The sequence below is a fragment of the Diadema setosum genome, chromosome 17 (genome assembly GCF_964275005.1).
Source record: "Diadema setosum chromosome 17, eeDiaSeto1, whole genome shotgun sequence".
Classification (NCBI taxonomy): domain Eukaryota; kingdom Metazoa; phylum Echinodermata; class Echinoidea; order Diadematoida; family Diadematidae; genus Diadema; species Diadema setosum.
Window position 1 is genome coordinate 1753455 of NC_092701.1, and position 12354 is coordinate 1765808.

General features: G+C 40.6%; 1 protein-coding gene across 1 annotated transcript in view; it reads right to left on the reverse strand.

Annotated features, from left to right (window-relative positions):
- LOC140241092 (uncharacterized) overlaps positions 1–12354 on the reverse strand; it is a 329537-nt gene that overhangs the window by 223135 nt on the left and 94048 nt on the right. Inside the window, exons 15-16 of the mRNA XM_072320859.1 lie at positions 12104–12286; positions 9811–9993 (exon numbers count right to left, since the gene is read on the reverse strand). Of these exons, the coding sequence (XP_072176960.1) occupies positions 9811–9993; positions 12104–12286 (366 nt within the window). The remainder of the gene's footprint in view (positions 1–9810; positions 9994–12103; positions 12287–12354) is intronic.

The window sequence follows — 12354 nt, forward strand, 5'->3', positions numbered from 1 at the left end:
AAGAATCCGTACAGATACAATAGGTGATCCGAGAGGATACTCGGATCACCTAACTAGAGATTGTAATTTGTCATCACTGACAAATTAAGGTGATCCGATTTTTTTTTTATCAATGATTCGAGTCCTGATCGCAATACGCATGACCATACAGGTTTCATCTGTATTCAGAGAGATTGGCCGTGTGATGTTTGGATTCTCATTTAGAAAAGGGAGTCATATCTGCCATCCTTGGTACTAAATTCTGTATACACTAGATAACGAAGATACAGCAACAAATACATATGACCTTTGACCCACCTTTACACTCCCAAGATGGCATCTGAGCAAAAAGTGGTTATTTTGTGAAATGATTCTTGCGACATCGTCTATACGTGTGCAAAATATGGAAAAGATAGGACAGGTATTTACCAAGAAACAGGATGAAACAGTTATGACCTTTGACCCTAATTTACATACCCAAGATATTGTCTGATCAAGTCGTTGTAATTCTATGAAATAATGGACGTGACATGAACTAAACATCTGCTAAGTATGAGGGTGATAGGGGCTGTTTTTCTTGAGTTATTGCAAAGAAAGTTGCAGAAGGAAAGAAATATCTCAATACATCGAAGATAAGCTTTAATTTCAACCAAGTTTTTTAACATGATCCCGACATTGTATGAAGAAACGAAGGCACACATTCGATAGCGCACAGTCTCAGCTACAACATATTAAAACCTGGGAGAAATTCACCAAAGGGTGAGCTAGTGCTCGATAAAGACAATCATGTCAATTTTCACATAAAGAATTCCCTCCCATAGAGATAAAACGTCATAACGAAGATACAGAAAGAAGTACATATGACCTTTGACCCCACTTTGCACAGACATGATGGCATCTGAGCAAAAAGTAGTTATTTTGTGAAATGATTCTTGTAATATGGTCTTTGCGTGTGCAAAATATGGGAGAGATAGGACATGTATTCACTAAGATACAGGATGAAACATTTATGACCTTTGACCCTGATTTACATACCCAAGATGGTGTTTGATCAAGTAGTTTTTATTTTATGAAATAATGTACGTGACATGAACTAAACATGTGCAAAATATGGGGATGATAGGGGCTGCTTTTCTTGAGTTATTGCAAAGAAAGTTGCAGAAAGAAAGAAATATCTCAATACATCGAAGATAAGTTTGATTTCAACCAAGTTTTTGGACGTGATCTCGGCCTCGTATGAAAAAATGGAGTGAATGTTAGCAATAGCCCAAAGTCTCAGCTACAACATATTAAAATCTGGGAGAAATTCACCGGAGAATAAGTGAGCTAGTACTCGATAAAGACCGTCATGTCAATTTTCATTTCCAGAAAAATTCCCTCCCATAGAGATAACACGTAAACTGGTTAAATTTGACAAGGTTACATTATATCCATTTTCACGAGGTGAAGACATCATCCGATTAAAACTTTGATTGAACAAATCTTAAAGAGTATTAAATTGGCTACAACATACTAAAATCTGGAAGAAATTCACCCAAGGGTAAGTGAGCTAGTCGTCGATAAAGACAATCATGTCAATTTTCACATCTAGAAAAATTCCCCCATAGAAATAACACGTCATAACGAAGATACAGGAAGAAGTACATATGACCTTTGACCCCACTTTGCACAGACAAGATGGCCTCTGAACCAAAAATGGTTATTTTGTGAAATGATCCTTGTAACATCGTCTTTACGTGTGCAAAATATGGGAAAGATAGGACATGTATTCACCAAGATACACAATGAAACATTTATGACCTTTGACCCTAATTTACATACCCAAGATGGTGTCTGATCAAGTACTTGTTATTTTGTGAAATAATGTACGTGACATGAACTAAACATGTGCAAAATATGGTGGTGATAGTGTATGTTTTTCTTGAGTTATTGCAAAGAAAGTTGCAGAAAGAAAGAAATATTTCAATACATCAAAGATAAGCTTTGATTTCAACCAAGTTTTTCGACGTGATGCCGACTCCCTATGAAAAAACGAAGTGCTTACTCACGATAGCCCAAAGTCTCAGCTACAACATACTAAAATATGGGAGAAATTCACCGAAGCATAAGTGAGCTAGTGCTCGATAAACATAGTCATGTCAGTTTTCATTTCCAGAAAAACTGCACTCCCATAGAGATAACACGTAAACTGGTCAAATTTGACAATGTTACTTTCAATTCCTTTTTACGAGATGATGCTGTCATCTAATCAAAAATGTTGTATTATATGACTGAAAGACCATTTAATAAGCTACAACATATTGAAATTTGGACGAAAATCAATTGAAGAATAAGTGAGATACGCTTGAGTGAACTTGTAACTTGATGACGTCATTTTGAAAATTTACTTTTTTTACTTTATTAAGAAATTTGATATCTTTTAATCATTTTTTCAGCATCGCCAACCCATGAAATGACATGTACAACTCATCAGCTTTTAGAATATGTAAAGAAAATGGGGGGTCACCGTCCATCCTGACGAGTAAAATCGGATTTAAAATTGGCGATTTTTTGGCATAGTTGCACTGTATATCGCCATTGACGCGCGCGCGGAATTTCAACTTTGATTGGCCCGTACGACATCATATTGAGTCGGATCGACTTGAAACTTGGTAGAAATATTCCTTGACATTTCAGACATTCGATCCGTGCGATAAAATGGGAAATTTCTATTGCATATGAGCTGTGCGTGCGTATATGCGCGCGCGCGTACGCGTCCGTCGATTTTTTTGAAATGCTGTAAATGACCTAAAACGTGTGCAAAACAATTTTGAGGTTGATTAGAGCATGTTTAAATTTCAACGCGCGCGTACGCGCTCGTTTACTATGAACGTGACTAAATTTTATGAAATATATCAATAGACCTTGACTTGAACTATATGATATCTTAATATCATTCAACAATTCCGTTCCATTAATGAGATATTGATGTAAACGTGATTTCAGATAATGACGTCATTATGACGTCACGGTTAACTGATCACATTGATACAATAGATCTGTCGTCCTTAGGACATGATACAAATATGGTATAAGTTTGAAAGTGATAGGTAGGGGACTTTTTGAGTTAACCGCTGCACAAGATTTGAGGAGAAAGAAATAAAGAAGAAGAAGAAGAAGAAAGAATCCGTACAGATACAATAGGTGATCCGAGAGGATACTCGGATCACCTAACAAAGAATCCGTACAGATACAGAAGGTGATCCGAGAGGATACTCGGATCACCTAATTAATGGGGAACCACTAGGCCAGTGTAACAGAGGTTAGCAGAGAAAACCATCGGTTGTAACAGCAGGAACTATAGCAATGCTGCACTGAACCGTATTTCGGCCATTCGTCTCCACACCAGCCTCCTTCTTGCAACTGGTAGTCTCTGGTACTAGACCCTGTGAATGGGTTGCTGTATGGTTGATTGGGAAAATGATATGCCTGGTTTCTAATGCGCATAGTGAGTCCGAATGCACGTATATAGACGTGGTGTATGAGATAGGCTGCATGTGAGAGCTATATGAATAAGGTGCTGATGTGCTGCTACACATACTACACATTATCCTGTAGACACAAGATTTAAGGCTCTTTGACCGCTCCCCGGCTACGCTACAAAAATTGGTGGCAGCGGTGGGATTTTGGGAAGATTTTGAAACAGGGAATTGTAGTATGCAGGGATATTCGTTGAGAAAAGCGTTTTGAAATCCCAAGATTCAGTGATACGAGCCCATACTGTTACAATGGAGAATGAAGTTGGTAGTCCAGGCATGGAAAGCGATGAAATTAGTTTTCAACCACAAGGCAGGCAAGCAAAGGCGGAGTTGCAAGATGTTCTAGCTAAAGACCATTTCATAGATGCGATTCAGGACCCCGATATCCGATTTGGAGTGTATATAACGCTCATCCTACTTCACTTACGGAGGCTATTGGGGCTGCTGTAGAAGTTGAGGCTTTCCAAATAGCAGAGCGTAGGCGAAATTTCCCACAAAGGTCCGTAACGTTAACGTTGGGAATAAGATGGGCAATGTAAAAGATGATGGAGCAGTCATTTCTTCAGATGCAGTGGAGAAAATTGTAGCTGCAGTTATGGCAGAGCTGTCAAAGGCAGGGGTGACGAAAAAGACTGGCTTCCACAGAGATTCTGAGCCCACACAAATGGGCGGGCGTTCATCTGGTCCGCCAAGATGCTGGAAATGTGGAAGACTTGGGCATTTGCAGAAAGAATGTAAGAGCCTGAGCCCCGGAGGTAGAATGCATGCACAACACGGTGGAACTGCAGAAAGTAGGCAGGGAAACTCAGCCCAGCCGAGTCCAGGGGTCGGGGACCGGCAGTAGATAGCTCACGGCCCCATACAGTGTTTACGCTTTTGCAGTGGAGAAACAGACGGCATCATTTTACCTGTAGAATTCAATGGGCAAGAAACCCACTCTTTGGTAGATATGGGAGCAAATGCAACAATACTAAGTACAAGGGCGTTTGAGAAATTCGAACCAAATCAAAAGCCTAAATTACAGTGGACTGATGTAGACATGTCCATGGCAGACGGGGAAACCAAACCAATACAAGGGAAGGGCAAAATGAGCATCAAAATTGGAAATGTCACCCTGCGTCATGACATCTGGATAGCCGACATAGAGCCACAAGCAATAATCGGGATGGATCTGTTAAAGCTTTGCAAATGTACGATTGAACCAAGTCAGAATATGGTTCGGGTTGGAGATGAAATTATTGATGCAGAGCAGCATGACTACCCAACCGTCTACACAGCGCGTTTAACAGAGACAATATGCATCAAGGCAGGAGAAGAGATCGTTGTCCCAGGGAGACGTAGATGGGGTACCAACCACATTACCGAATGGTATGATTATGGAGCCGAATGAGAAATTCGTGGAGAAATACCCACTACTAGTGGCTAGAGTACTAATAGGCACAGACAGAGACACAGTCCCAATAAGGATTGCAAACGTCGCTGAAGAGACACAGACGATATACGAGAACACAATGGTAGCAACATGTCAGGAAGTAGATGAGGTGCTAGCCAATGACGAGACTACAGAGGAGTCTATCAGAACAAGCACGGACAGCACAGGCGAGAATGTCCCTGAATATCTGAAGGAATTACTGGAAGCAAGTACAGAAACACTCGATGCTAGCCAACGGGATGCAGTGGCCTCATTACTACACAATTACCAAGACATCTTCTCCACTGGCAAAAACGATAAAGGCAGAACTGGAATTGCGAAACACACAATAAACACGGAAAAATCTGAACCTATCCGACAACACGCAAGGCGCCTGCCCATTCACAAGAGGGAGGATGCAAAAGAACAAGTCTCCGCAAAGCTGAAGGAAGAGATAATAGGGACTTCCTCTAGCCCATGGTCGTCGCCAGTGGTGCTCGTCAAAAAGAAAGACGGATCAATTAGATTCTGTGTAGACTATCGCAAACTCAATGACATAACCAAGAAAGACAGCTACCCGCTTCCACGAATAGATGACTCGCTCGATAGGCTCGGAGGAACAAAATAGTTCTCGACCTTAGATCTGTCTTGTGGCTATTGGCAAATTGAAATGGATGAGCATGACAAGGAAAAGACCGCATTCGTAACTGAGGGAGGGCTATTCCAATTCAAAGTAATGCCTTTCGGACTCTGCAATGCACCAGCAACGTTCAAACGATTGATGGAGCAAGTGCTGCATGGTCTACAGTGGCAGACATGTTTGGTGTACTTAGACGATATCATTGTGTTCGGAAAGACATTTGAACAACAGCTAGAGCGACTCACAGAGGTATTTCAATGACTGTGTGATGCTCATTTGAAACTATCCCCCTTAAAATATGTTTTCTTCAGGCACCAAGTCCCATTCCTCGGGCATATCATTTCTGAACATGGCATAGCAACGGACCCAAGCAAGATTACTGCAGTGAATGAGTGGCCGAGACCAAAAACAGTGAAGGAAGTCAGAAGTTTCCTCTGTTTTTGTTCTTACTACCGGCGCTTTGTGAAAGACTTTGCACGCATTGCAAGACCCCTGCACAAGTTAACGGAGAAAGGCGCTCCGTTCAGATGGACGCAAGACTGCGAGCAAGCTTTCGAGACACTCAGGCGCGCCCTAACATCGTCACCTATCCTCGCATTCCCACGTGATGACGATCCCTTCATCATTGACACAGACGCAAGCAATGGCGGAACCGGCGCAGTACTCTCACAGGTACAAGATGGCCAGGAACGTGTTGTAGCTTACTTCAGCCGTGCCTTGAATAAAGGAGAAAGGCAGTATTGTCTGACTAGGAAGAAGTTGTTGGCACTCGTTCAGGGAGTGAAACACTTTCACCCTTACATCTATGGAGCAGAATTCCTGATACGTACTGATCATGGGGCACTGCCGCGGTGGTTGATGGGGTTTAAAAACCCGGAGAGGCAAGTAGCACGATGATGGCTTGAACTCCTCGGTACTTATAACTTTCGGATCCAGCATAGAGCAGGAAATTCGCATGAAAACGCTGATGGATTTTCACGTAGACCATGCGTGGACTGTAAGCATTGTGAGCAGAAAGAGGCAAAGCGTTTTGCTTCGGATGATGAGCAGGAAGCTCATAGGACTGATGTCCGGGTTCACAATGTGGGGATACAGTCGGATCTGTCTGAGGACGCTCAGAACAGATGTGCTCTGGCAATGGTAGCTGGTGAGTTGGGCATGTGGCCGATGCTCAACGAAGAGACAGGCGTCTTTTCGGAAGGTTATGGTTTGGAAACAGGCAAATTATCGACCACCGTGGAAAGAAGTGTCACTGGACAACTGGAAGGACCAGAACTCAAAGCATATTGGATGCAATGGAACAGGTTTCATCTGAGGAATGGTCTGCTCTACCTTAGATGGGAATTAGTGAAAATGACCATGAAATCATCTAGCAACTCGTTGTACACGAAAATCTAAAGGCAGAAGCATTGAAGGAGCTTCAAGATCACAGGATTTGATGAAGACATACTGGGATCGCAGGCAACGGGTCTGATGGACGAGACTGTGGCAGTGATCGTCCTCCGTCGTTAATACGTAGTGGTATTATGTCCAAATTCGGATGAGGAGTGGTAGCACCTTTCACTGTGTGTGGTTTAACATACAGACACTGGTCCACACTCATCCAACCGCAAATTGTATCCTGATTTATTTTGGCAAATTTTGGTTTGAATAAGAACGAGTAGAACAAAAAAAAAGACATTTTGGATTGTTTTATAAAACGAAGCTAGCCCCACGTCTTGGCTAGCCAAGCCAAGCCTAAACGACACAAACCTGGGAAATGCAGCACAGGATGATCAACGACACACACACTGGCTTTGCAGCTGAGGAAGATGGACCACACAAACCCCGGTGACTACCATGAACGTTGGAGAAGAATTAATAAAGAAAATCTAAGACCGTCCTAGATAATCCATATAATGAGACAAAGAAGAAATTGAAGTTCTCGAAGAAGATGAAGAAGAGAAGAAGAGAAGAAGACGAAAAAAGTATAGACATAAGTCTAACTGTTGAATTGGATTGTTTGAACCTGTAAGCCCGAATCATGGAGGTCCCAAATTATATTGTTTGGAAAAGTTTGATTTTGTTCCCGGTTTATATAAACGAGAAATTGGCAGAAGAAGTAAATTACAGGAAAACCCAACTGTGTCCTAACATTTCGGCCTGGGAATGGGGAAAAATGCCCCACCAAAATTCAAACTCCATGATTCAGGATGTATATATGTACACTTTGTAAATACATTTCCAAGTTTGTAATCTGCAAGCTCTGTTGACACCCAAAAACTCACAGGGGAAGAACGAGATAATAGTGGGAATATACCTTGATATGTTCGATTTTTAATGCAGTTGATAAAGGAGAGAATAATGATAAAGCATTCCACACCAACCTCCAGGAGTAGGTTTCATTTTAAGGAGGGGGTAGCGTGGGGAAAATGCGATAGAGCACCTTTAAAATATGCGGCAAATGCCCTTAATTCCTGAACATGTGTAAAAATCCCATAGAGTTTGCCCCTGTGCTTTTCCTATGGAGAAATTGTATAGAAGGTTTTGGAACACCCTATAGTCTTATGATACACCCTGTGCAGAAACCAGGGTTAACGAGGTCCAGAGCAGGGAAAAAGGCCAGAAGCCCTCGGGAAAAGGGCCTTGAAAATATTAAGCCATAGAAGTAGAGTTGTATAGTACTCCAATACATTTTGATACATGATGGGTTAATACAAGAATGGATTAGTCACGTGACACTGGCTCGAGAGGGTATAAATACCGCGAGCTCACTGAAGAACTTTTCAGTTGGGTTGAGGGGTAAGTGCGGGTCCACAGCACTCTCTCTCTCTCTCTCTATCTCTCTCTCTCTCTCTTTAGGAATAACTGTAAAATTAATGGGGAACCACTAGGCCAGTGTAACAGAGCTTAGCAGAGAAAACCATCGGTTGTAACAGCAGGAACTATAGCAATGCTGCACTGAACCGTATTTCGGCCATTCGTTTCCACACCAGCCTCCTTCTTGCAACTGGTAGTCTCTGGTACTAGACCCTGTGAATGGGTTGCTGTATGGTTGATTGGGAAAATGATATGCCTGGTTTCTAATGCGCCTAGTGAGTCCGAATGCACGTATATAGACGTGGTGTATGAGATGCATGTGAGAGCTATATGAATAAGGTGCTGATGTGCTGCTACACATACTACACATTATACCTGTAGACACAAGAATTAAGGCTTTTTGACCGCTCCCCGGCTACGCTAGAAATTATTCCAATTCTAACAAGCATTTAACCCTAACTAGGCCGGGGGGGGGGGGGGGGCTCTGAGGACCCCCCCTCGACGTTCCGCGCGATGTATCGCAATCGCAAAAAGCTATCGCCGCGACGTTTCATGACTTATATTTTTTCGAGTCTCCCGCATCTTTTAACACCAAATTTCCGACGCCCGGGTGCGCGGTTCTGAAGTTATCCATAAATATGAACATGCATGTCAGACCAAAAATTGCTCAAAAAACGTGAATTCGTGTACAATTCCAATGCAAACTGTGCTTGCAGGCAAATTTCATAAAAGCATGATTATTTTGGTGTTTTATTGATTAAGATCAATAACATATTTTCTTGTTCGGAGCGATGTCACGAAGAAATTCTATCGAAAAAACAATGGAAAACATAAAGTCGAAAAAACAAAGAAATACATAAGAAATTCAAAAACAGTAATATACTTAAGAATTTTTTCTGATATCACAATTTTTTTATTACATTTGCTAAGGACACTAAAAAGAATATTTACACAAAAAATGTGCCAGTTTCGAGCTTTATTTTGTGATTTACACCAAAAAGTCTGATTTCATGCATCATTATGCATACATTAGCAAAAACTAGCATAAATGATAATTTCGTGAAAAATTAACTTCATGGTATTTTAGATTACATCATAGGCAATGTTTGTACCAATTTTCGTCGCGATCGCGCGGTCGACGGCCGAGATCTGGAGGGGGGGGGCTGGGAGGCACCCCCCCCCCTCCGGCTCTATCAGCTAACCCTGTCATCGAAAACACTGCATACATGCGATGTTCACTCTTCCCGGGCATTATTCCAATTCTAACAAGCATTTAACTAACGAATATTTTTTGCTTTTCTGTTTGCTTTTACTTGAGGTCCCTCTTGAAAGACCGTACAAATAATCTTCTGATTTTACATAATGTGATCAAAAGTCTTAAGAGTGACGAGAGAAAAAAATGAATCAAATAAGGATCATAGGCATGGAAAATATGAATTATGCACACTTCTTGTTGATTATACCTGACATGATGATGCTGAGTCAGCGGTTGTTGAGAAGAACTTTTCGGGCCAGAAATCGCATGTCAGATTGAATGTCCAAAGGCGTGGCAATGTACACACCCATCGGGCCAAGTCTCCTCCCATCGAGGAGTGATATTCAGAATCCTTGTCACTGCTCTGAAAATGCAACGTCAGATCTTCAATCTGTAGAAGCGCAGAGAAATAAAGCAAAACATGTCATCAGAAATAACAACATAAATAAGGAATAACAAAGTATTTTTTAAACATATGGGTGCAATACAAATGAAGAAAATAGAACGCGCCTTCCGTATTCTTGAAATTAAAGCCATCGGTATACGTTGAGGCAATCACTCCCTTTCACTCTCTGATATTCGTAGTTCATATATTGTGTGAGACTTCCTTTGCTTAAACTCGTAGTATTTTTTTTTTAAATTAACGCTACTTAAAAGCCACATTGGCAGAGAATTCAAATAAGTTTAGATAGTCAAATTCTGGATATCATACGCCCTACAACTAAAGCAGAAGGTGTGAACAAAGTCTGTGTTAATATAAGTACAACAATAATGCTGTAAGATTATTCCCACAATTTCGTTAAGGATTAATGAAGGTAAATATTGCCTCTTTAACCAACCTTCGTGATCCCAATATTCAAACCTTTTTAATTGCGCCCAGATCATAAATCCACAATGTTATAAATGAAAGGTTTGTCGACCCCATCGGTCACGAAAGCGGATGAACTCGAAATTGGTATATGAGCATATCAGCTCCGAATCCCCAACCAACAAAAAAAAAAACCCCGAAATGATGAAAATAATGATTCCAATACAAACAACGGCATAACAAGCAATACGTTGTTGTTGTTGTTGTTGTTGTTGTTGTTGTTGTTTGCATAGCCCGAAACATAATGTCTGGGGTTGTTTCATTAAAGTGTATGTAAAGTTAAGAATGACTATAGAGCGCGACTCACTGGTGATCACTTCTTGTACTAAATTATTTGAATTCTGATAAGTATAGCACATCAGAGCTGATCACCAGTCGCTAGTAAGTTTTTTTTTGTGTGTGTGTGTGAGTGTGCGTGTGTGTGTGTGTGTGTGTGTGCGTGTGTAAATTTACGAACAGCTTTACAAAACATTTCCCCAGTACTGTTTTCATAGGATAATAATAACAAACAACAAAGTTCATGTAGTACAAGATTGTTGTTACTATTTTTGGATGCATATGGAATAAATAGCAAGCGGACTTCTTTTTTCTTGCATTTCGTCTGATTTTAATCTCTTAAAAGGATTCCGTCATCGTCAAGACCTGTAAAGCTCTTAATAGTAAATGTATAATAGTGTTGTTACATAGTGAAAATATTTCAATAACCGTGGGGATTAAAAGACGTTCTCCGCAAAGAGAACTGTGCTTACGGGAGTGGGGGACCCATAACAGTGTTTGTTGCAGTAAGCTGAAGATTATTTGTCAACAAATTAATATCACTAACAAGTCTAATGACACAAGTCATGATTCATGTCAATACCTATTGAACGTGGTTTATTTTCAGGCAGTCAATACGCTTTCCGACGACAAAAATACACGAATTTTTTAATCGTTCGAGGCACTGCAGTCCGGTGATTAATGTAGCCACATTCTTTTCTGTGCTTATAGTTAACAGTGAATTCGTTAACATTTGGATGAAGTGTATGAAAATCACGAATCTAAGAATACACATAATTTGTGTTATAAAAGCAGACTGAAAGTCACCAGAACCCTGTAAATTGAGTCATTGATTTAATTCATTGCATTTCTATAGATTATTGTCGATTGTTATTCGTCTTTCCCCGTCTGTCGTCTCCCTTCTTTCTGTTTGACAGTTTCATCTTCTTTTCTTGACAGTTAAGACGAATTACGGTAGTCGGCAAACTCTGACATATTATCCATACAATTGTATACAGCAAGAGCAAGAACGTTTACATAAAAAGAAAGATTAAGTCAATGGAGGACGATGGGTATAACGTATATTCATTGTATTGTCAAAATACCATGAAGTAACCCTGTCATCGAAAACACTGCATACATGCGATGTTCACTCTTCCCGGGCATTATTCCAATTCTAACAAGCATTTAACTAACGAATATTTTTTGCTTTTCTGTTTGCTTTTACTTGAGGTCCCTCTTGAAAGACCGTACAAATAATCTTCTGATTTTACATAATGTGATCAAAAGTCTTAAGAGTGACGAGAAAAAAAAATGAATCAAATAAGGATCATAGGCATGGAAAATATGAATTATGCACACTTCTTGTTGATTATACCTGACATGATGATGCTGAGTCAGCGGCTGTTGAGAAGAACTTTTCAGGCCAGAAATCGCATGTCAGATTGAATGTCCAAAGGCGTGGCAATGTACACACCCATCGGGCCAAGTCTTCTCCCATCGAGGAGTGATATTCAGAATCCTTGTCACTGCTCTGAAAATGGAACGTTAGCTTGGAAATCTGTAGAAGCGCAGAGAAATAAAGCAAAACATGTCATCAGAAATAACATCATGTAAATAAGGAATAAC